At 34.6% G+C, this 25,647-nt stretch overlaps 2 protein-coding genes, 2 non-coding genes and 1 pseudogene across 6 annotated transcripts in view; 2 read left to right on the top strand and 3 right to left on the bottom strand.

Moving 5' to 3' along the window:
- LOC105969374 (calcineurin B-like protein 9) overlaps positions 1-4,844 on the bottom strand; it is a 19,311-nt gene extending 14,467 nt beyond the window's left edge. The window contains exon 1 of one of the 2 annotated variants that reach the window (XM_088818678.1): positions 4,548-4,844. The gene's annotated coding sequence lies outside the window, so the exon portion shown is untranslated. The remainder of the gene's footprint in view (positions 1-4,547) is intronic. The other variant, XM_088818677.1, reaches the window with a different exon arrangement.
- On the top strand, positions 79-1,881 carry LOC148770467 (organic cation/carnitine transporter 3 pseudogene; annotated as a pseudogene). The gene has a single exon (XR_016031382.1). The product of XR_016031382.1 is annotated as an organic cation/carnitine transporter 3 pseudogene (transcript).
- On the bottom strand, positions 3,271-3,341 carry TRNAG-CCC (transfer RNA glycine (anticodon CCC)). Its single transcript has one exon. It is a non-coding gene; the product is annotated as a tRNA-Gly (tRNA).
- A 17,655-nt stretch (positions 4,845-22,499) lies between the features above and the next one.
- On the top strand, positions 22,500-24,410 carry LOC105962345 (organic cation/carnitine transporter 3). Its single transcript, XM_088818679.1, has one exon. The coding sequence runs from the start codon at positions 22,712-22,714 to the stop codon at positions 24,266-24,268; it is 1,557 nt and encodes a 518-aa protein (XP_088674805.1). The 5' UTR covers positions 22,500-22,711; the 3' UTR covers positions 24,269-24,410.
- Positions 24,411-25,572: 1,162 nt separating this feature from the next.
- TRNAG-CCC (transfer RNA glycine (anticodon CCC)) lies at positions 25,573-25,643 on the bottom strand. Its single transcript has one exon. It is a non-coding gene; the product is annotated as a tRNA-Gly (tRNA).
- Between the last annotated feature and the right edge of the window lie 4 nt (positions 25,644-25,647).

Consider the following 25,647-nt stretch of genomic DNA (forward strand, 5'->3'; position numbering starts at 1 on the left):
ATACCGGATGAATTTGAATCGTAGATTTAATTAAATAATTACCCAATAAGCACGTCTACACATCGATGTATGTGTGTGATTATGTGTAGATCAACTATAAATCTACGCTGTGTAAATAACCAGCTGATTTCCGTATCAAACCCCTATATTTAGTTGATCTTCATGATCACTTCTCTCACTAGATATTTTTAACTTCATAATATTCATTTCTTGATCTAGTTAAATCCCCACAAAAACAAGTTAATTAATCAAACATGAAAGATGATCCAAACCCACCACCCTCGCCGGCTGCACCGGCGGCACCACTACCATCGGATCTGTCGGAACTTCGCTCCCTCGACGACACAATTGAACACTTCATCGGCAACTTCGGGTTGAAGCAGTTGATCCAATCCGTCCTTTTATCTTTCGCATGGTTCTTCGACGCACAACAAACATTCATCTCCGTCTTCACCGACGCAAAACCCGAATGGATATGCAACGACCACTTCTCGTCGACGACGACATGCAACTCCACCGTGAACATATGCCGGTTACCGAAGGAATCGTGGTCGTGGAATTCTCCGGCGCACGCGTCCATCGTTTCCGATTGGTCACTCGAGTGCGCGGGCCCCGTAATCACCGCCCTCCCGTCTTCGTCCTACTTCTTGGGCTGCTTGGTCGGCGGTTTCGTGCTGGCCACTCTAGCTGACTCGTTTTTCGGTCGAAAGAATACGTTGGTCCTGTCAACCCTAATTATGTCGGTTTCAGGTTTGCTGACTGCGGCTTCGACCAACATATGGATGTACGTTGGATTGAGATTCGTCAGCGGATTCGGGCGATCCAGTGTTGGAATTTGCGCTCTCGTCCATGCGAGCGAGCTCATTGGGAAAAAATGGCGCCAAAAAGTTGGGGTTTTCGGATTCTTGTTTTGTAGTTTCGGGTTTCTATCTCTACCGCTGATAGCTTTTCTGATACGAGGATCTTCGTGGAGATTTATGTATATATGGACATGTTCTCCATGCGTTATATACTCGTTTGTACTGTATTTCTCCGCGAACGAATCTCCGAGGTGGCTTTTCATCAACGGCAGAAGAAAAGAATTCGCGGAAACCCTTAGAAGCATGTCGTCGAAGAAAAATATAAACTTAACCGAAAGATTCTTCGAAAACTGTGTACGGGAAAACATAGACGACGATCGTCGCATTTACTCGATCTTGTTGGGGAAAAAGTGGGCCCTACGGCGTTTAGCGTCGTCGGTGATGGTGGGGTTTGGCGTGGGCATGGCGTACTACGGCATGCCGTTGGGACTCGGCAGTTTGTCGTTCGGTAACTTGTATTTGAGCGTCGCGTTAAACGCCGCGTCGGAGTTATCGGCCGAAGTGTTGTTGTTTGTCGTGATAGGGAAACTGAAGAGACGGGGTTCGTTGCTAGGGTTGTGCCTATTGAGCGGGGTTTGCGGTTCGGCGAGTGTGTTCGCGTTCGGGTTGAAGGGAGTCGAGATGGCGCTGGAGCTTGTGTCGTTTTTCAGTGTATGCAATGCGTTCAACGTTCTCTTGATTTACGTGGTCGAGTTGTTCCCGACGCGCGTGAGGAGCACCGCCATGTCGGTGGTGAGGGGGTCGACGCTGGTAGGCGGGCTTGTGGGACCTATTGTTGTGGGGGTTGCCGGCGGAAAGAATGGCGGCTCTCTGGCTTACGTCGTGTTCGGGGCGGCGATTGCGGTTTGCGGGTTTATGGTGGTTCTGTTGCCGGAGACTAAGGGGAAAACTTTGTGTGATTATATGGAGGAAGAAGAGGCAAGAGATGGGGAAGTTATTAGCTATGGTGTTTAGTTAATTAACGTGGTTAATTATGTTCTAACTTCTCTAAAGTCAACCTTAATAAATTGTTTGTTTAACATTTTCTTTTTAATTTGTAAACATTGGCATAAAAAAATATAAATGGATAAAAAATATAAATGAATAAATAACACATAAACTTGTTGAGTAACTAAGTTGAGTTTGAACGAGTTTAAATACAACGAGGCTGAATATGAATCGAACTTGAGTAGTTTAATTTTTTATTTCAACTTATTTTATTAACTTTTTTCTTAATTGAGCTCGAGTTGAACTTCGAACCTTATCAAACGAAAATTTATGTTCTACCTTGGTTCATTGTGGTAATAAATTGAGTTCGACGACATTCTAACTTGTGATCTATAATTGAGTATCGAAGTAGTTTTGTTTGATTTTCAGCCATAACTCTAACATGTGATATGAGAATGGAATATTTCGATTTAACATAAATCAGTCACAAAAATTAAGGGACTCTTAAGTTTTAATGGTTATTATATTTTTCAATGGCGACCCAAGTTAGACTCGTGAAGCTCGTTTATTTTATTTTGGACGCATTTCTTCCCATATTATTTTAGTTACTTTAGAATTCCAATGAACCATTTGTTATACTTTTCTCAAATTTGCACTTATTACTCTTCTTTTTTAAGAGGTTTCCGCGGGCTTCACTGGCCGGAACAACTTCGGGCACTAAAGCCCGCATGGAGCCTCCTGCTCCACCCTTCATAGGGTGGTGCCAAAAAAACTCAAAATTTTACCTCATAATCGTTGTCCTGGTCATCCATGATGCTAATCGTTGCTTTGTTCTGGTTCGTTGCTAATCGATTGTTTTGGTTTAAATGATTTGAACAAATGTTGAAATTTGCATTGCATATAAAAACTCCCTTACAAGAATACTCGATTATTTGCACCAACAAGTGCTTACAAAAACTCACTCTTCTGCGCTCAAAAACCTCGCAACAAAAGAAAAATGCTCTCTAAAGAGCTAGCTCACGCCACTCTTCATAAAACTATAGAATACGTCACAAGTCAAAACGAAGAAGAGAATTTTGAGTTTCGATTGTAGCAAGAAAATGAATGACTTGGTGGTTCTTTGCTAGAGGCTCGACTTGATTATCGAGCTTGAATGAAAACTCCACTAATTATGCTCAACTTCACTTCCAAGGAAGAGTTGCTAGAACATTGGAAAACTTCAATCAAACAATATTTTCATAAATCATTAAGGAATTAACTTGCAATTTAAATGATAAAAAAAAAAAATTGCCCATATAGAATGTCATATTTTCCAGCAAAATAGAACAAACTAGTAAAAGGAAATAATTTTATGATGTGTTTTCCTATTTAAAAAAAAAATAAAAAAAATTGCAATTTAAATGAAAAACACAAGTTGGCCATATAGAATGTCATATTTTCCAGCAAAGAATAACAAAAACTAGTACAGAAGAGTAGAAAAAAATGCGCATCCAGGGAATCGAACCCTGGTCAGTACCGTGGGAGGGTACTATGATACCACTACACCAGATGCGCAATTGTGATTGTAAGTTGAGTTATATTTTATAACATTTGTAATGAGTATCTATGCTTTTGTTTCCCTTTTTGGAATAAAACAAAAAAGTTGCTATTTATTAATTATTTTTTTGGATTTTTACCCATTTGATTCATTCGGTTTTATGAATTATGTTCGGGGCCCCGATTGCGGTTTTTGGTGGTTTTGTTGCCGGGGAATAAGGTCAAAACTCAGTATGATAACATGGAGGAAGAAGAGGCGATAAATGGAGGGGGACTTAAAGGGTGTTTGGCTAAGCTTATTTAAAACAGCTGATAAGCTCTTACGTCTGATAAGATGTTTTTAGAGCTGATAAGCTGTTACATCTTATTTTTAGGATTAATTTTTAAAGTGTTTGGATAATGAGCTTATTTCCTATTTTCACTCATTATAAGATCTTAAATAAAAAGGTGGGGTAGAGGTATTTATTTAAAAAGATCTTATTTGGTCTCCAACAGCTTATTTTAAAAAAAATTAAGATCTTTTTAAAAAAAATTACCAAACACTTTGGAAGAGCTTATAAGCTCTAAAACGTCTTATAAGCTCCTTTTAACATTTTATAAACTTAGCCAAACACCCTCTTATTAGCAATGAAATTTAATTAATGTGGTTGTAACTTCTAAGTTCTATGTCAACCTTAATAAATTGTTTGATTAAGATTTTGAGTGCTAAAGATACCTAAGAGGTGGTGAATTAGGTTTGTCAAAACTTTTACTCTTTTTGCATATTTAAATATTAATAGAATTAAGAAATATAATTTTATTTGAAAAAAAAAATATATTTATATTTTTCTCAAACTTCAAAGTCAATATCCGAATGAAGTTTTAGCATAAATAGTAAGGGAAGCTACAGTTTGCATGAACTATAGGGTCTGTCGCAAACACCTCTCTGAATTACAAACCGTAACAAAATGGCCCCTCCATTTCTTAGTCAAACGTTAGAAAATTAACACCGTTAGTTTTTTTCTGGGCAATTACTTAATTACCCTTCAATGTATTTAATTTTAAAAGTTGGACTAGTCAATTCTTATCAGAAAACCATTGAGCTTCAACAAAAATTGTTATCAGAAAAACGTAGCCTGCGCACACAAAAAGGAAAGGAAGAATTTCGTGACAGAGAGCAACCAAAATAATATGCATTAACTCTCGAAAATCGTAAATAATTTCGAGAGAAAAAGAGAGGGAGACCTGTTTTTGAGTGGGAATTGAAGGACTTGATGAGATTACGGAGGAAGATTTTGGATTTAACGCCGGCGGAGACAGCGACGGAGGCGATGGCGGCGTTGATGGAAGACGAGGAGTTGCGACGGGGTTTGGGTGGTGGATAAGGGGGACGGACGGCGGTGGAAACGTATCGGGTAATCGCGGGCTGCGCAGGTGAGAATACGGCTGCGGCGGTGAATACGGCGGCGAGATTGCGGAGGAATAGAAGAAAGAGATTTGGGGGTGGTTACGAAATTAAAGCATACGTAAATTAGAATTTTCAATTTTGTGATTAATATTTTTAGGGTAAATTACAACCAACCCCTGAGGTATGGTCAAATTACGAAAACCCCCCTCTTGTTTGGATAATTACAACCACCCCTCAACTCCTCAAATTTAGTGGAATCTTCGAGATTATATGGAATATTATCACTTTTGTACCCGTTTTATCCAATTTGAACTCTACATTTTGAAGCAAGATGATTATAATATGTGCTTTTTGGTTTGTATATATCAGATTGTGATGCATCAGAAACTGTATTTTCACACAAAACGAGTACAAACTAGAGCACATTCCACGAAATCTAGATGATTATGTTGAATTTGACACCAAGGGTGGATGTGTAAGAAAAAATCATAATTGATGGGTAGATGTAATTATCCAAACAAGAGGGGTTTTTTTGTAAATTAACCATATGTCAGAGGTGTTTGTAATTTACCCATGTTTTTATTCTGCCCTTTCCTTTTGTGCTTTTTAGTTTTTATAGTCCGCTTTTTACTGCTTTGCGGTTTCCTTTTTTTACTTTTTCTTTTTCTTTTTCTTTTCTTTTTTTTTTTTTTTTTTTTTTTTCAACTTTCAAAGAAAAAACTCACAATTCTATTCAGCTCTTTTCGAACTATAGTTAGTAAATAAGCATTTCGTGTTCCCTAATACGAAGTGGATGGAAATATTTCGTGGAAAGAAGCATGAAATAATTTTTTTAGAGATTAGGCTACGAAGCACGAAACAATGCATTTTATGTTTTTATTGTACTTCGTGTAGTTTCCTACGAAACACAAGCTTGTATTTCGTAAAGAAATATAAGAATTCACTGAATTTGCTTTAAATTACTTCATTTTTAACACTCAAATACATACAAGAATAACAACAAATTTAAACTGAAATTCAAATACAATGTAAACTGATATTCAAATACAATTACAAATTACAATAGAACAATATTTTGTAAACTACGGAGTACCAGACGTCAATAGACTTTGAAATATTAACGATATACGCATGTTTATGAGACATTGGATAGTATTCATAACAAAAATATGGGGCTCTTTGAGAAAACCCCATCACTACTTTTTTTAATTGAGGGAGGCCCAAAATATTTTAGTCCATTTGAGAAAAGTCCACATCCATTTTCAGCCATTATGTTTTCCAGCTTTACCCCCGCCCGCCACCTCATCACTGGGTCAGCGCTCCGCGATTTTTTTTTTTTTTTTCCGTTTTTTTAATCGACTATGAAGCATAGTCGATTAGTCTTAAATCGACTATGCTTCATAGTCGATTAAGGAAAATCTTTAATTTTTTAATTTTTTTTTTAATTTTTTTTTCTATATCAGGTATATTAATCGACTATGATGAAGTATAGTCGATTAAGAATCTGCTATTAAACATAAAAAATTACAACTGCGAAAAAATGCAAAATCAACTATATTTTACAAAAAACAAAAAAAATATACAAACGTTATAAATGATTTATACAATTGAAATCAATAAACAAGAAATCCAAAAAAAATAAAAAACTGGAGTCGATCAACCTTAATCGAATACCAGAACATAGTCGATTAGCTTAATCGACTATGAACATGTACATAGTCGATTAAGTTTTCAGCCCGCGCGAAATTCTCTACACGCGCCGTCCTCCGTCCTATCCACAAAAAAACCCAAAAACAGCCTCCCCATCGTCACCACACCACCCAGAGCTCCTGCCATGGCCGAACCCCTCAGGTTTTGAGCATGTTCAGCTCCACCAATGAAGCAACATCAGTTTTGAGTAACGACAACATCCTGAATCATTATATTGTTGACGCAAGATAGAAGTGAAGCCTTGTCCATCCGAGAAACGTTGGGTACCACAGATTTGAGTGCGTAGAATCGGTGGTTCAGCTTCTCCCTCCTCTGCCTCTCCGCCTCCACAAGGTTCATTGTCGGCGGCGCATCCGGGCCCCGAGGTCCTGCCGACTTTCTTCCTCTCTTCTTGTCCGAACAGTAGTCAGAGAGGCCTTGACGGAGTCGAAATCCTTGGGCAGGCGGCGTTGGTCAACGGAGGCAGCTTTCATCAATCTGGCGGCGGTAGCAGTGGACGGCGGGGGAGAGGTAGTGGTGGTGGTGATGGGCAGAGATGGTGGACGGCGGAGAGAGATAATGGTGGTGGTAAGGGGCAGAGATGCTGAAAAAAAAATATGAGAGAAATTAGGGTTTCAAAATAATACATTGACAAATAAGGGTAGATTTGGAATTATAAAAATAATATTTGGTGGAATACTAACTAAGGGGGTTTTCTCTAATTATTTTTTAGAGTGGGGGTTTTCTTAACTACATTTCCTAGATGAGGGGGGGTCTTGCTAATAATCCCCAAAAATATATATTGCTAGGGGTGCAAGTTGGAACGAATTTTCCAATTTCCGCCAGTTCCGATCCGAAAAGTTCCGATTTTGGAACAACTTTTTTCATTCCGACTTCCGAAATTCCGATTTCCGAAATTTTCCGATTTTTTTGGATTGGAATTGGAATTATATAAAATAAATTTGGAATTTCCGATTTCCGATCCGATTTAATTCCGAAATTAATTCCGAAAAATTCCGAACTTTTTCCGAAAAATACACCTATAAATAGTATATATTACATAATACTTATTTTCCGAAAAATACACCTATAAGTTTTGTTTTAGGATTTTGACATAATGAATTTTTGTTAGAAGTTTTATTGGATATTATGTTGTGTTTATTTTTATTTATTTTTTTGAACAGAAATTTAGTAGTTATTAGTTTTACTTTTATCGACGTGGATGCTCTTATTTTCAAAAAATTATGAACATTTTAGAAAATTTCGGCAAAGTTTTGAAATTTTAAAGCTTATGTGATTTCCGAATTTTTTCCGAAATTCCGAAATTTCCGGGCCTTTTGGAATTGGAATGAATTTTTAGATTCCGAAAATTTTGGAATTGGAATTGGAATTGATTTTGTACTTCCGAAATTTTTTGGAAATTTTCCGAAAAGGTTAATTCCGATCCGATCCATCCGACTTTCACCCCTATATATTGCATAGAAAAATCTACAGGCAAATTACAAAAGTTATATGGTTAACATGCTAAAATAAAATTTTAATAGTAAATGGATCAAAAATTTTAACACAATTCTAGTAAAAAGTTCAGTATTAAAAAGAGTAATTTATCATGATTTATTTTGTAATATTCATCAATATACATATTATTATAATTAGATATAATGATTATGAAAATAAAAATTTAAAATCTAATAATAACTCATGTGAAAGAATCAACTGATGACAATTGAAATATATATCTGAGTAAATTAAATAAAAGATTGAAAAATAATCATGATAAATTGTAATTGTGTCATGGTACTACGAGGAATTATCGTATTTAACTAGTGCGTGCTTGTAGTTAAAACCTAACATAATTTTAGTTTTATTTTTAAAATATATTTTTTTTCAGCAAATGAAATCTTAAATTGTACGATTTTTCAAAGTCGACGATTTATGTAACGATTTGAATCAAGAAGGATTCAGATCGAATATAATCGTACGATTTGAATCGTAAATCGTACATTTAACAACCATAATACATGAAAATATAGTAAAATTTAAACATTACAAAAACATAAGTTAAAGCACAAGGCAAGGCATGTCAGTCCACACACGATGCACGGCTGCGCTCCTACCTCGGGGCGTCCGCGCTTCAGTTCGTTCGCGCTCCTCATTATGTGTGCCTGCGCTCCTACCTCGGGGCGTTCGTGCTTCAGTTCGTTCGCGCTCCTCATTATGTGTGCCTGCCTAAAAAAACAAAAATAAAAAAGGAGAAATAATATTATTATTCCATGACAACGACTAACGGGATACTATAACACCGATCTACTCTCAACACGATCCGGTGTCCTTTTCGACTTGGTTCCCACATCGACTCGAGAGTTGGAATAATATGTCTAATTGGGTCGGGTCCAATGGACCTACGATTTCTTAACTTAGTGGGCCACGAGTCCAATATTGAAGACCACTACAACCTAGACACAATCACCTTTAAATAAGGTTTGGGTCCAACAATTACAATTGAGTAACTTCAGCCTAACTAACTCAGTTTAAATAAATATTACAATTCATCTGTTAAGGTACGTTCAATATTCGAACAATACAAATGCTCGTATTCTCTCTACGACTTTTGTAATCCAAACGTCTGACTTGAGCGTCAGAGGGGTTTTCGCCGGATCACCCCCGGCTTAGTTTATGTGTTCTCTGATCGCAGGTATCTCAAGGTCACCAAGCTCGTGAGGCAGTGAACTACTTTTCTCTTTCAGCTCATCTTACTTCAACTATTTAAGGTGATCTAATTATAGCATCATCAAGTATGTTAGGCATATAAATAAAGGTAAATTCCACTTTCCCCCCTTGTACTTTGGCTCGATATCACTTTACCCCTTTCTACTTGCGATTGCATCGATTTGCCCATCTGCACTTGTAAATTTGTATCAATGTGATCCTTGTTGTTAGTTGTCAGACATTTGGCCTTAACACCGTTCGGTCTAAACCCTGAAATTACAAAAACGCGACCCTCTCAGTTTAAATAAATAAATAATAAAAAATAATAAAATAATAATAAAAAGTTCAAGACAACGAGAAAGTATAGCCCACGACGGCAGCCGTATTTTTTATTTTATTTTTAATGTTTATTTTATTTTTTTAATAATTATTTAAATTGGGAGGAGTGGTTGTTTTGTACTTTTCAGACTTAAATTAAATGGTGTTAAGGTCAAAAGTATGAAAACTAACAGCGAGGGCCACATTGAGATAATTTTTCAAATACATGGGGCAAATCGATGCAATCGAAAGTAGAAGGGGGTAAAATGATATCGAGTCAAAGTACGTGAAGAAAATTGAAATTAACCATATATATAAAAGAGGCAAGAGCAATTCCATGAAGTTATCAAATGGTGTATCAAAATATTTTATTCTTTTCATACTCAAAAGTAGAAATATTTAGCCCAATGAAGTTAGGGGTAATATGCCAGAAGTCCCTCAGACGAAACTTAATTTGAACTAAATGACAAGTTCAAATCAAATCTTTTAATTAAATCTTTAGTTTGAAATAATATACGAGTCACGTCCCTAATTTTTTTATTTTCCCTATCTTGCCCTTATAACCTAAATCCTATAACTTATACATTCACGTTTCAATTCACATTTATTTTTCTTCTTTTTATTTTTTTTCCGTCACGTTCTCTCTCCATCCACATCTCTTACGTTCTCTCTCTCCCTCTCCATCTTCTCTCACGTTCTCCTCCTCTCTCTCATCTCCCTTTCTCTCATCTCTCTCTATATCTCTCTTTTTCTCATGTAGAAGCACGAATCGAAGGCCGTCGCCGGCGGTGGCAAGATAGGAACCAGCAGCAACGGTGGTGGAGGCGCGACGGCATGGGTTGTGCGGCGGTGGGTGGGGTCATGGTGGAGGCGGCGAATTAGGGGCTGTGCGACGGAGGTTTGGAAAGGCTGTGCGGTGGAGGTTTTGGAAAGGCTGTGCGGCGGCGGCGGTGTTGGGGCAGATCTAGGGTTGGTGGGGGCGGATCTAGGGTTTGGTGGGGCGAATCTAATTTTTTTCGATTTTGATGTCTATAGATGTCTATGAGTGTCTGGCGGCTGGCGGCTAGGGTTCAAATGAGGATTTAGGGTTTCAAAGGAGGATTTAGGGTTTCAAGATGTGTATGGGTGACTACGGATTACTACGATTTCTATGGGTGTCTGCGAATGACTACGAATGATTACGGCCGGAATTTTTTTAAAAAAATCATAATTTTGAATACTATGTAGAAAAAAAATAAAAAATCATAACTTTGAATATTATGTAGAAGAAAAATAGATTCTTAATGAGAAAACAAAAACAAAAAGATAGACGTATTCTACGTAAAAAAATAAAATAACGAAAATGCTAGATGCAAATTAAAAATGTTAAATAATAGCATAGTACATCATAGAATATTTATAATCTGATTTAATTTTTGAATTTGTGAGTGGAGGGGCATTTTTGGAATGAATTTTGATAAAGGATGTGAATCAAATTTTAATTAGGCATGTCATTTAGTTCTAATAAGGTTTGTCACCAGGGACTTATATCTTAAGACCCCATGAAATTATCATATTAGCTAGAGTTGTATTTTGATATTTTACTTTTAATGATGTAAAAATACATCATGTAGAAGAAAAAAAAATTAAAAGCGAATTATGAATTTAACCATCTCAGTATCCATTTGAAAAAGGGATTATTAGTGAAAATCCCCTCTAGCATTATTTTAACGAGGATGGATCCAGCTCTTTTTCTTTTATTAGTGAGAGACCCATTATTGTTTTATTCTCAAATTTACCCTTCCTCTATTCATTACCTATTATACACTACTTTGATGCACTTTTTATTTTATTTTTATTTTTTGTATTTTAATTTTAATTTTAATTTTTTTATTTATTTCTTATTTAAAAAATAATATTTAAAAAAAATTAACTTTTATTATATTTAAAAAAAATTCTATATTTTTTTATTTTCAGTTAAAACAACTATATTTCAATAAAACAACTATTATTAAAACAACTGTTATTAAAACAATTATGATTAAAACAACTATATATCTCCAACAACTCTCATTTATCATAATCAACTATTTGTTAAATCAACTATTAAAATCAACTAAAAAGTAATAAAAACAACTATATTGTTCTACGAAAACAACTATATTTATGTACGAAAATATCTATAAATCTGTAAATAACACCACACAATTTCAACAAAAACAAACATCCATTATACTATTGATTGATCACAAAATTAGTCTTCAATATAAAAATTCAACCAAAAACTCCAATTAAGAAAATTAAGATTCGAGAATTGGGTTCCAAAAGCAAAATCAGAGAAGAACTACAACAACAATGAAACAATGTTGGCGGTGGTTGTAACAACAAATTCTTATCTGCGGTTTAAACAAACAAGAAAAACTTGCACATAGATAATTTTATTGAATTAAAAATAAATATAGCGGGTTACAAACTCTAATTTAATCCTCTGATTCTTCTCTCAAGAACAATATGTGTTTGACTTTGAATTTCGGAGTCGGGTCGTTGACTTGATCTTCTCCGGATTTGATTTGAGTTTGAATAACGTCTTCCGAGGGTCTTGCGACTTGAATCTCGGATCGAACGCATAACTTTGACGGGTTTTGACTTGAAGATCTTAGAGTTCTTGATGGATTTGACCCTTCAATCTTCCTTCGATCTTGATTTGTTGAAGAACGCCCTCGATTTGATGAAGAACGCCTTGAATTTGATGAAAAACAATTTGAATATGGTAGAGAGAATTTTCTCCCACGATTTTTCTTCTTCTTGAGTTGTGTTTTGAATTATGCAGGGAGGGTCCCTATTTATAGTGGTAGAATAAGAGTCCTACATGAAGTCTTCTTGATGACGTGGCGCGATTTGATTGGCTATCTTTAAATTGATATTTATCTCTTAGCTTATAACTTGGAAGAGAAGAAATAATCCTATTGGCCAATAATTAATTGATAATTATCTCCATGACTTATCTTGCAAGACAAGGTATAATTTAATTTAGACACAATTTAATTGGCTATTTTAATTAACCAATTAATTAATTTTATGCGTCTACAGTGGTCTCTATTGAAATCTCCAACGCAATATCAACCCTAACGCCGTTGCATAGTCTCGTCATTCTCCCTAGCGAAAACCCTAACGTCGTCCTTGACGAGAGAATTCCAGGGGTGAAGACCGTCTTCTTTTCGTATCGGTGGAAGGAGGAATGCCGTTGGGAGAAGAGAGTAACGATGGCGGCGCAGAGATGGAAGAGGGTTGGAGGCGGTGGCGGCGCAGAGATGAAAGAGGGTTGGAGGCGGCGGTATATAGAGAGAAAAGAGAGGAGAATAAGACAAATAGGGAGAACGTGAAATATGTTTGATTATTTTAGATACAATAGGGCAAATTAGGTATATTAGTCATGTCAAAAACAATATTAATTAGAAAAATATATTTAATATAAGATTGGGGGTTTTCACTAATAATGAAAATGAGGTTATATTCACCTTAATATAATTAAATGAACTCGGGGTTTTTCACTAATTATCCCTTTAAAAAATGACATGTGCCAATCAAATATATAAACCAATGTAATTAACTACCATTTGATACATATGATTTTAGCAAATATATTTAGATAAATCAAAATAAAATATTAAATATCAAATAAATTTAAAGGGCGACGTGGTGATGTTCTTAAAATTAACTATCTACATTTTTTTCTCGAGTAATTTAATCTACGCTATAGTCTTCTTCCTGGTGCGGCGTATAATAAACCCAACACACGTTACATTCTTATCCGAGTTTATTTGTTCTGCAACAGCTTATTTGTTAAATCTTTAAGATTTTCTTTCAAAAGTTTACCAATCACTTTGGAATAGCTTATACGTTCTTAAATATCTTATAAGCTATTTTTTTAACATCTTATAAGCTTAGTCAAACACCCTCGTAATTGTGACATAATTATTCTTTGACGTGTTGTATGATTTACATATGAATTTAATGTTGGTATAATTATAAACAATCTGCGTAAACGAAAAACACTTACTTGTTTGTCGAAAAGAGGAATTGTGAAAAACACAAAGAACGATCGAGGCTTGCCAAAGCAATTCCCTTAAGACAATATTTTCGGGCTGTCAACGGTGCATAGTCTCTTCCCGGTAGTCTCCCAAGGTACAACGATCGGTTGTCAAATATTTGCACGAATATTCGACCCACGGCGAACTTGAACAACGAACGGAACTTTGACGAAGGAAAATAAAAATATGAAGAACTATCTCTTAATTGCGATTAAATTCAGTACAGAATTGGCCAGATTCTGCCTTTATTTATAGGTTGTAGAGATCCATTCACAGAGGGATGCAATGGTTGGAAGAAGAAGCAGAGAGATGTGTCTGTTCTTTTTACCGAGTTCAAAAAACGTAGGAAAATTAATTGGTCATTGGCCAATTAATTAAATATTTGGTTTGGGCCAAATATTTTATTATTTAAATTTTGGGTCAACTAATTTGACTAATTACTAAATGTCTCCAAAAGTAATATTTGTGGACACCTAAACCCAAACTAGTCCTATCACTCGATCACATCGAGCACACATCTTTTGAACTTTAACCATTTAATCAAGACAATTTTCATTCGTTTTACTTCATGATTATGATCAAGTAAATAAATGAAATTAATCTTTTCATAATTTAATTAATATTACTCAATATTAATTATTGGAAATCATGAAAATTCCAACAATCCCCCACATGAATAAAATTGTTCTTCCAATCTTATCGCATAAGATCTATTTGTCAAAATTCCTTAGTGAATAGTACAACATCGGGATAGGTGAAATGTTTCATCTTGAACCTTCCCTAGATAAAGCTATCGGATTTACTTAGCCAATCGGTGAATTATTTCATCTTGAACCGTCGGCTGTTTGTGTAAACCAAGACAATAAACTTAACACCATACTAAACGAATTTGTTCAAGTTCTCGGTTGTGTTCGTTTTGGCCCTGAACATCCTCGGGTTCTGCGAGTGCTTTAGAGAATTCCAGTCTTTAAAAATTCACAACGAGCCGATCCAGCTCACACTAACATAGGTGACCGCATCTATAAAGAGTATCCTACTATACCCCACTTGTAATCTACAAGATATAGACGTCATTAAAAGCAATAGCTTAACCTTTTTGAACATCGTAGGTTGCACTTATTGCATCATAGGAATAAGATGAAGTTAAACTCCTAAGTGCTCCATTCATTTAAGTTACACAGAACTGGTTGTCCTATTGAACTTGGTCCGTGGGATCTCCAGTCGCCAAGTTAGGTTTCCGTATAAGGTAACTTAGTTATTTAGGCTTTAAACTTATTCCCCTCGACGCACATAACTCTCTCGCTAAATAAACCTTTATTAAATGGATCCGCTAGGTTATCTTTGGATTTCACAAAATCAATGGAAATTATTCCATTAGAGATTAAATGTCTCACGGTATTGTGTCTACGACGAATATGTCAAGACTTACCTTATTAAAAAGTATGAGAGCAATTGTTAATTGATTATTTCTAATATGAATATCCAATTACACTGGCTCGCAATTTCCTTCAAAATATATTAACTCGTGGTCGAACGCCCCCACATTTTCAAATATTTATAATCAATCTTGAAGTTTTCCTCACTCATAAGGAATGATATTATTTTTGACATAAAGAGAGCTTCCCCACAGTTTCTCGGATACATTCGGATTCATATAATCATAGATGAAATATTTTTCCCATTTATAGTTATTATTGACTCAAAATCGCATAAGTCGATGTGAATTGGCTCTAGATATTTTAAGCTCTTCTTAATTCAATTGTTTCGCAAACTTTGCCTCAATGCAAGTTTCATATTTATATTTTTCCAAATAAAACCCAATTTTATTTAAACAAATATTTGCAACACAATAATACAACCAACTTTCTATATTTCACAAATAAACCGGAAAGTTGAAAGGCATAGTGATCACATGAGTTTTTAAATAATTTGTGCACAAAATTATTTGAACGACAATTAAGACGAAATTCTCATCTTGTAAAACTTTGTACTGTTAAAGCTATGAAAATTTTGATACTCAAAAATATTTTCTTGATCACATTTTCCAAGAGCAAATTATCATTTATGTAAATGTGAAAATTGATTAACAAAAATATACATGTAAACAATTTTATACAGACTTGTATAATAAACACCAAATTAAACAAATGCAATATACTGATTTAAAACTTTTTTAAAACATTTGTAATACACACGACATTTTCCAACATAATAAGTTCTTACAGCTTATATCACAAAATGCAAATAAACCATATAAACTAACAATTATTAATATAAATTAAGTAGCTTATTTCTTGCCGATAACGGCTACGTTCGCCTTAAAGAGACCATCACATAGGTACCATTTTCCCACGTAGAACCCTCATTTGGTTAGCACAAATTTTTCTGACTCAAAAGCCAACTTGAAACCTTTCTTGGTTAGGATAGAACCACTGATTAAGTTGTTCCTAATATCCGGAATATGTAGCACATCGTTCAAGGTAACTTCCTTTCCGGAAGTGAATTTTAGGATCACTTGTCCTTGTCCTTCAACCACCGAATAAGCATCATTTCCCATGAAGAGCTTTTGTTCTTGTTCCAACTTTTTATAGGAGGAGAACATGCTCTTGTCATAGCAAATGTGACGTGTAGCCCCGGTGTCTACCCACCATCCTCGAGTATCGCTCATTAGGTAGGCCTTTGTTACAACTGCCGAAAGGTGCATGTTGTCGTTCTCAGAAGTAGCTAAGTCCACGGTGACATTTGCTTCATTTTTATTGTTTTCTTTGCGGTGGCGGCAATCCTTCGCAAGGTGTCCATTCTTTCCACAAACAAAGCACGCTCCTGTGAACCTCTTATTTTTCTTGTTGTTTGGTCCTTTATTAAATGTAGGACCCTTTCGCTTGTTGCTCTGCTTTGAGCTCTCCACTACGTGTGCCTTAGCCACGTATTGACCACCCTTGTCGGTAATTTTATTATCCTCCTCGGTCTTAGGCCTTGCTATGAGTTCCTCCATCGTTCATTTGGCAACCGATTTCTTGTGCCTTAGGAGGTGTTTGAACTCCGTCCAACTCGGTGGAAGCTTTCCAATTATGGAAGCAACTTGATAAGATTCACTCACCTCATGACCCTCGGCGAGAATATCGTAGATCATGAGTTGGAGTTCATTCAGTTGCTCACTCACAATTTTGCTGTCGACCATTCGATAAAATTAGAATTTGTCCACTATAAGTTTCCTATAACACGCATCTTCAGACTTGTATTTCTTGGACAAACTATCCCACAAAAGTTTAGCAATCTTTATAGGACTATAAAATTTGTACAACGGTTCATCCAAGCAATTCAAGATGTAGTTACGGCATAGGAAATCAGAGTGACTCCACGCATCAATGGCTAGGAACACTTTCTTGTTATTTTCGGGAGTTTCTCCTTCATTCGCCTTAGATGCCTCCTCATTGAGAAACTTAGCCAAATTCATGGTAGTAGAAGAACATTTTGTTCTTCCAAGTAACAATGTCCGTGCCCGTGAACTTGTTTAGTTTTTCGGCCGCGCCGACAACCTTAGGAGCGGCATCATTAATTGAAGCCATCTACACATTTTTCAGATTCACGAAAAAGGTTTAAACGGAAAGAATTTTTAAACTCGAAAGCCAAGATAATTTGAAGATAATTCAAGTCAAACAATAATGTCCAAATCCAAATATTATGTACTTAAGAATATAAATAATTAAGTATTATATACCTTAATCTGATCTCAAATAACAGTAATAGAATAACATTTGTTTAATAAACAAACATAATAGATTTGAATCAGAAAAATCAATTGATTATTCAAAATAATATTAGTTTCACACAGAACCAGACAACTCTTACATATACATAATAAAATTTGTAATTATAGGCACAAGTCTTCGCAAGAGAATAAAAACACATTAATAAATCAAAATCTTAATAGCAGATTTAAGATTCACAATTACTTTATAATTTTTTTTGCAAAACGTTTAAGGAAGACAAAAGTAATTTATAATTTAAAACAGTAACTTGTTTTAATATGCAAATATAAACACATACATATACTTTAATAACAGACGTTGATTTAAAAGTAAAAACACATATTCAAACTTTTTACAAAAGTTTGGACGAACAAATATAAATTACGCAGAAGTTAACAAATTGAAACTTAATATTGTCTTAAGATTGTTGGTATAATTATAAACAATCTGCGTAAATGAAAAATATTTACTTGTTTGTCGAAAAGAGGAATTGTGAAAAACACAAAGAACGATCGAGGCTTGCCAAAGCAATTCCCTTAAGACAATATTTCCGGGCTGTCAACGGTGCACAGTCTCTTCCCGGTAGTCTCCCAAGGTACAACAATCGGTTGTCAAATATTTGCACGAATATTCGACCCACGGCGAACTTGAACAACGAACGGAACTTTGACGAAGGAAAAGAAAAATATGAAGAACTATCTCTTAATTGCCGATTAAATTCAGTACTGAATTGGTCAGATTCTGCCTTTATTTATAGGTCGTAGATATCCATTCACAGAGGGATGCAATGGTTGGAAGAAGAAGCAGAGAGATGTGTCTGTTCTTTTTACCGAGTTCAAAAAAGTAGGAAAATTAATTGGTCATGGGCCAATTAATTAAATATTTGGTTTGGGCCAAATATTTTATTATTTAAATTTTGGGTAAACTAATTTGACTAATTACTAAATGTCCCCAAAAGTAATATTTGTGGACACCTAAACCCAAACTAGTCCTATCACTCGATCACATCGAGCACACATCTTTTGAACTTTAACCATTTAATGAAGACAATTTTCATTAACTTTACTTCATGATTATGATCAAGTAAATAAATGAAATTAATCTTTTCATCATTTAATTAATATTACTCAATATTAATTAACATTTAAGAGCTATATGTTAGAGTTATACATCTCTGAAAATAGCACTAAAATTTCCCATGAACGACCAACTTTGTGAAGACTTGGAGAAATCTAGCTAGTATAGAGAGGAGCCCACATTTAACGGGAATGCTGGTCTAGACACGGTCACGGGCCGGTTCGGGCCGGTTCATACCGGTTCACGGTTCACTATTTCCGGAACCGGAACCGGCCCGTAATATGCACGGTTCGGCGGGCCGGGTCGGCCCGCCGGTTCGGGCCGGTTCCGGGCCTATCCGGGCCGGCCCGCAAAATTTGAATTTTTTATTTTTTTTTATTTTTTTTTTATTTTTTTTTTGAAAAATTTTGATGAATAAGTAAATTATAGGAAAAATTGGGGTGTGAGGGTATTTATAGGAAAAATTGGGGGGGGGGGGAATTTCAAAAAAAAAATAAATAACGGCCGGTTCACCCGGGCCGGTTCACTAGCCGTTATTTGCTTTTTTTTTGAATTTTTTTGAATTTTTTTTTTAAATCCGAGTGAACCGCCGGGCCGGCCCGGCGGTTCACGGTTCACCATTTCTTGGAACCGGGTCCGTCCCGGATAGGACGGGCCGGTTCACGGGTGCGGGCCGGTTCACCCGGTCAACGGGCCGGTTTGGGCCGTCAACGGGCCGGTTTGGGCCGTCAACGGGCCGGTTCGGACCGGTTCTGGGCCCAAAACCGGCCCATGGCCATCCATGTCTATGCTGGTCTAGTTATTAAGTTAGTTAAACGGAGGAAGCATTTTAATCGTTTTATTATTTATTTTTAGAACTCAAATTATTGAATATTGACAACACGTTGATATAATTAATTAATTCGTAACTAATTCAAATTGACGATAAATATTTATATAAACATAAACACATAAGCATATCTTAATTCAAATCCTTGAACCTTAAACGAATTTCGACGAATATTTGAATTTCGCCTTGAGTTCCTGTTATCTTCAAAACTTACGTGTATATCCATTATTTTATCTCTCGCGACGGATCTTATAAAAAAAGAATGACTCGTTACGTTTCTTCTGCGATCCTTATAACACTAAAGGTCATCAATTATTTATTATGCCCTATCGGCAAATAAAAATTAACCATAATTTTCCCTACATGTTAGGTCCTTGAATTATAGTACAATACCCATCAATTCGAGACCCAATTTTCCTTATTAGATCATTGATGTGGCTAGAGTTAGATCATCTTAGGGTATTGAAGTAGGATGAGCTGGAAGAGCAAAGTGGATCACTGACTCACGAGCTTGATGACCTTGAGATACCTGCCCTGCGATCATAGAACACGTGAACTAGGCTAGGGGTTGATCCGGCGGAAATCCCTCCGACGCTCAAGTCAGACGTGCGGATAGTGGAAATAGTCCAGAGAATACATGTTGTAGTATTACTCAGATAATATGACGTAACTTAAGGAATGAGTTCAAACTTTTATTTATACCTCATTGATTAAGCTGAAGTTTAGTTAGTTGAGATTGTCGGGCCAAAACCTTATTTCAAGGTGATTGGACATCGATAGTAGTGATCTTCAATATTAGGTTAGTGGCCCAATACACAAAGAAATTGTTGGCCTATTGGGTTCGTCCAATTAGACATATCAATCATAATTAATTTTGTAGTATGTTATAGTTATACACATTTAAAATGTATGTGTGAGCCCACGCATAATATGCATGCAGGTTGACTTTTCATAGACCCGTGCCACTTCTATGGGTGAATATTTTTACCGAATTGCCCTTCCAACTGAATACTCTACCGAACTCTACCGATTTTCCTTCGAAACTTTTCTACTTATGAATGGCAATGGTACGGTAGATTACCTCATTGCACCAAAATATATTGGTAGGTCAATGGTACTAAATATCATTATCATAGAATTATCCCAACATACTCAAATATTAATATCTTATTAATAAAAGTAAGAGTGATTCTGGTAAATTCTAAGAAATATTATTTATTTACTTTTTTTTTTATTTCATTTTATATAGTACAATAAAGTTTAATAAATACATTAAGTATCCGGATTGTTTGACCCCAAATCCACACATCTTATTAATGAAAGTAATGTTGCTCATGGTAAACCCCTAAGGATTTTTTGTTCTCGCTCATTTGATAGTTATAATTGTCATATATTTTATTGTTTTATTTAATTTAATATAATCAAGTTTAATAAATTCGTTAAGTATCCGGACTTTTTGGTCACAAATCTATGTATGTTTTCCTAATAAAATTGTCATTTTACTTAATATTAATTTTATGGGAAAATTATTTAATTGTATAGAAAAAAAATTGGTTGTTATTTTATTAATAAAAGTAAGGTTGCTTCTGATAAACTTTTGAGATTTAATGGCATCACTGATTTATAGTAAATTTGTTGGACCGTTATGGGTGATAAAGAAGAAGATTCGTCAAACTTCTACCTTAACTGAGATAATATAAATATACAACCATATTACATAAAAAACATAAAGATAAATTAATAATTATACACAGCTTATGGATGAGGGATTATCATCAATACATATAGCAAAATATCAAAATGAATTGAAACTTCAGTTTTATCGGTTAAATTGAATTTTACTTTGTATTAATTTTACTTCAATCCCGTGCATCGCACGGGCCAAAAATCTAGTTATTAATAAATAAAAGAAATAAAATCATATTGTTTATGATCCAAGATGGAAAATGATAAATCCTTACTATGCAAATAAATTATTATTATTATTATTATTATTATTATTATTATTATTATTATTATTATTATTATTATTATTATTATTATTATTATTATTATTATTATTATTATTATTATTATTATTATTATTATTATTATTATTATTATTATTATTATTATTATTATTATTATTATTATTATTATTATTATTATTATTCTTATTATTCTTATTATTATTATTATTATTATTATTATTATTATTATTATTATTATTATTATTACTATTATTACTATTATTACTATTATTAGTATTATTATTATTATTATTACTATTATTACTATTATTACTATTATTACTATTACTATTATTACTATTACTATTATTACTATTATTATTATTATTATTATTATTATTATTATTATTATTATTATTATTATTATTATTATTATTATTATTATTATTATTATTATTATTATTATTATTATTATTATTATTATTATTATTATTATTATTATTATTATTATTATTATTATTATTATTATTATTATTATTATTATTATTATTATTATTATTATTATTATTATTATTATTATTATTATTATTATTATTATTATTATTATTATTATTATTATTATTATTATTATTATTATTATTATTATTATTATTATTATTATTATTATTATTATTATTATTATTATTATTATTATTATTATTATTATTATTATTATTATTATTATTATTATTATTATTATTATTATTATTATTATTATTATTATTATTATTATTATTATTATTATTATTATTATTATTATTATTATTATTATTATTATTATTATTATTATTATTATTATTATTATTATTATTATTATTATTATTATTATTATTATTATTATTATTATTATTATTATTATTATTATTATTATTATTATTATTATTATTATTATTATTATTATTATTATTATTATTATTATTATTATTATTATTATTATTATTATTATTATTATTATTAGGTAAAATTATTTATAATAGTTATGATAAACATATTTTGAATACGTGTTCTCAGTTCTAATTAGTGGTACGATGATGTACTTTCATGTTAACAAATTTTATTTTATAATATTTATTTTAGAAATAGCTCTAAGTTAAATGACTTAATAACATGCATTACAAATATTTAATATCTGGAGTATTAGTTTTACTTTTAAGGGCATCTAAATTATATTTAATTATGCCTTTAGAAAAATAGATCCAATGGCCTAAATAGTACAGTCGAATATAAATTGGTAATAACTACTACCGTCCCTACTACTGAAAACTTTGGTACAAGGGGTTTAATTAGTAGCCAACGTACACATGATTATTTATATCGGATGGATTTGAATCGTAGATTTGATTAAATAATTACTCAATAAGCACATGTAAACATCGATGCATGTGTGTGATTATGTGTAAATCTACCGTTCAAATATAATCTACGCTGCGTAAATAACCAGACGTAGCATCTGATTTTGCGTATCAAACCCTATATTTAGTTCTTCATGATCACTTCTCTCACTAGATATCTTTAACTTCATAATATTCATTTCTTGATCTAATTAAATCCCCACAAAATTAATCAAACATGAAAGATGATCCAAACCCACCACCCGGGACGGCTGCGCCGGCGACAACACCACCATCGGATCCGTCGGAACTTCGCTCCCTCGACGACACAATTGAACACTTCATCGGCAACTTCGGGTTGAAGCAGTTGATCCAATCCTTGCTTTTATCTTTCACATGGTTCTTCGACGCACAACAAACGTTCATCACCGTCTTCGCCGACGCAAAACCCGAATGGATATGCAACGACCACATCTCGTCGACGACATGCAACTCCACCGCGAACATATGCCGGTTACCGAAGGAATCGTGGTCGTGGAATACTCCGGCGCACGCGTCCATCGTTTCTGATTGGTCACTCGAGTGCGCGGGCCCCGTAATCACCGCCCTCCCGTCTTCGTCCTACTTCTTGGGCTGCTTGGCCGGCGGTTTCGTGCTGGCCACTCTATCGGACTCGTTTTTCGGTCGGAAGAATACGTTGGTCCTGTCAACCCTAATTATGTCGGTTTCGGGTTTGCTAACCGCGGCTTCGACCAACATATGGATGTACGTTGGGTTGAGATTCGTCAGCGGATTCGGGCGATCCAGTGTCGGAATTTGCGCTCTCATCCATGCAAGCGAGCTCATTGGGAAAAAATGGCGCCAAAATGTTGGAGTTTTCGGATTCTTGTTCTGCAGTTTCGGGTTTCTATCTCTACCGTTGATAGCTTTTCTGATACGAGGATCTTCGTGGAGATTGATGTATATATGGACATGTTCTCCATGTGTTTTATACTCGTTTGTACTGTATTTCTCCACTAACGAATCTCCGAGGTGGCTTTTCATCAACGGAAGAAGAAAAGAATTCGTGGAAACCCTAAGAAGCATGTCGTCGCAGAAAGATATAAACTTAACCGAAAGATTCTTCGAAAACTGCGTACGGGAAAACATTGACGATGATCGTCGCATTTACTCGATCTTGTTGGGGAAAAAGTGGGCTCTACGGCGTTTAGCGGCGTCGGTGGTGGTGGGGTTTGGCGTGGGCATGGCGTTCTACGGCATGCCGTTGGGACTCGGCAGTTTGTCGTTCGGTAATCTTTATTTGAGCGTCGCGTTGAACGCCGCATCGGAGTTATCGGGCGAAGTGTTGTTGTTTCTCGTGATAGGGAAACTGAAGAGACGAGGTTCGTTGCTAGGTTTGTGCCTATTGAGCGGGGTTTGCGGTTTGGCGAGTGTGTTCGCGGTCGGGTCGAAGGGAGTGGAGATCGGGTTGGAGTTGGTGTCGTTTTTCAGCGTCTGCATTGCGTTTAACGTCCTCTTGATTTACGTGGTGGAGTTGTTCCCGACGCGCGTGAGGAACACCGCCATGTCGGTTGTGAGGGGGTCGACGTTGGTCGGCGGGCTTGTGGGACCTATTGTTGTGGGGGTTACCGGCGGAAAGAACGGCGGCTCTCTCACTTACGGCGTGTTCGGGGCGGCGATTGCGGTTTCCGGGTTTACGGTGGTTTTGTTGCCGGAGACTAAGGGAAAAACTTTGTGTGATAATATGGAGGAAGAAGAGGCGAGAGATGGGGAAGTTATTAGCAATGGTGTTTAATTAATTAACATGGTTATGTTCTAACTTCTCTAAGTCAAACCTTAATAAATTGTATGTTTAAGATTTTCTTTAATTTGTAAACCTTGGCATAAAAAAATATAAATTGATAAATAACACATGTATGAATTTATTTTATGGAGAAGTGTATGGAATATTGATGAGATTTCAAGATTAATTATAGCTATATGTAGCTTGTTCAAACTTGTTTAAATTTATGTCTACATTAAAAGTTTTGTTTAAACTTGTTGAGTAGTTAAGTCGAGTTTGAAGGAGGTTTAATATAAACAGGCTGAATATGAATCGAACTTGAGTAGCTTGATTTTTTATTTCAACATATATTATTAACTTTTTTCTTAATGGAGCTCGAGTGGGACATCGGACCTTATCGAAATGAAAATATATGTTCAACCTTGGTTCATTTTGTTAACGGATTGAGTTCGACGACATTCTCGTTTGATCTATAATCTAGTACCGAAGTAGTTTTGTTTGATTTTCAGCCATAGCTCTAGCATGATGATAAGAAAATTGAATATTTAGATTTAATATAAATTAGGGGAAATAAATTAAGGGACTCTTGACTTTAAATGGTCATTATATTTTTCAAACGGCGACCCAACTTAGACTCGTGAAGCTCGTTTATTTTATTTTGGACGTCTTTCTTCCCATATTATTTATTGTTATGCATAAATTTGTTTTTCGAAGTATTAGTTCCTTTAGAATTCCAATGAACCATTTGTTATACTTTTCTCAAATTTGCACTCATTATTCTCCTTTTACAAGAGGATATCCTGTTTAACTGAAACAAATAATATCCTATTTTTTCAGTTTCACAAAAAATTGATAAAAAACAAAACCTTTAATGCATAAATATATTGATGTAAGTAGTGTTTTGAATAAATAACTTCGACACACAATGCACCTATTTTACTTTTGACTTTATACCGATCTGCGTCGTTACTGACCGGTTTTTTCTTTTTTTTTATATTTAATTTATTTGCCATCGACCCATCAAAGACTATGTTGATCGGTCACTTGTTTTCCCCTCTCTACCATTTACCGGTCAACGCTGGCATTGACCATCGTTTACCGGTGAACCCCGGCATTAGCCGATCAGTGTTTTTTGGCTTCAAATCCTCCAGCCAAACTGGCAACACAAATGATGAGAGATGACATACTTCATTTATGTTGATAATTTTCTTAAAATTTTGTACCAAAAAAAAAAAATTAGGTTGCAATTTAAATTAAAATTTCAAATAGTTTCCAGCAACCAGGAACAAAAAAAAAAAAAAACAATGAAAACGAAATGCGCATCCAGGGAATCGAACCCTGGTCAGTACCGTGGGAGGGTACTATGATACCACTACACCAGATGCGCAACT

Source organism: Erythranthe guttata, chromosome 5 (assembly GCF_056151865.1).
Source record: "Erythranthe guttata isolate IM_541 chromosome 5, IM_541, whole genome shotgun sequence".
Lineage (NCBI taxonomy): Eukaryota > Viridiplantae > Streptophyta > Magnoliopsida > Lamiales > Phrymaceae > Erythranthe > Erythranthe guttata.

Excerpts from the sequence above, each read along its gene's own strand:
- LOC105962345 (XM_088818679.1), top strand. The coding sequence starts at position 22,712 with ATGAAAGATGATCCAAACCCACCACCCGGGACGGCTGCGCCGGCGACA.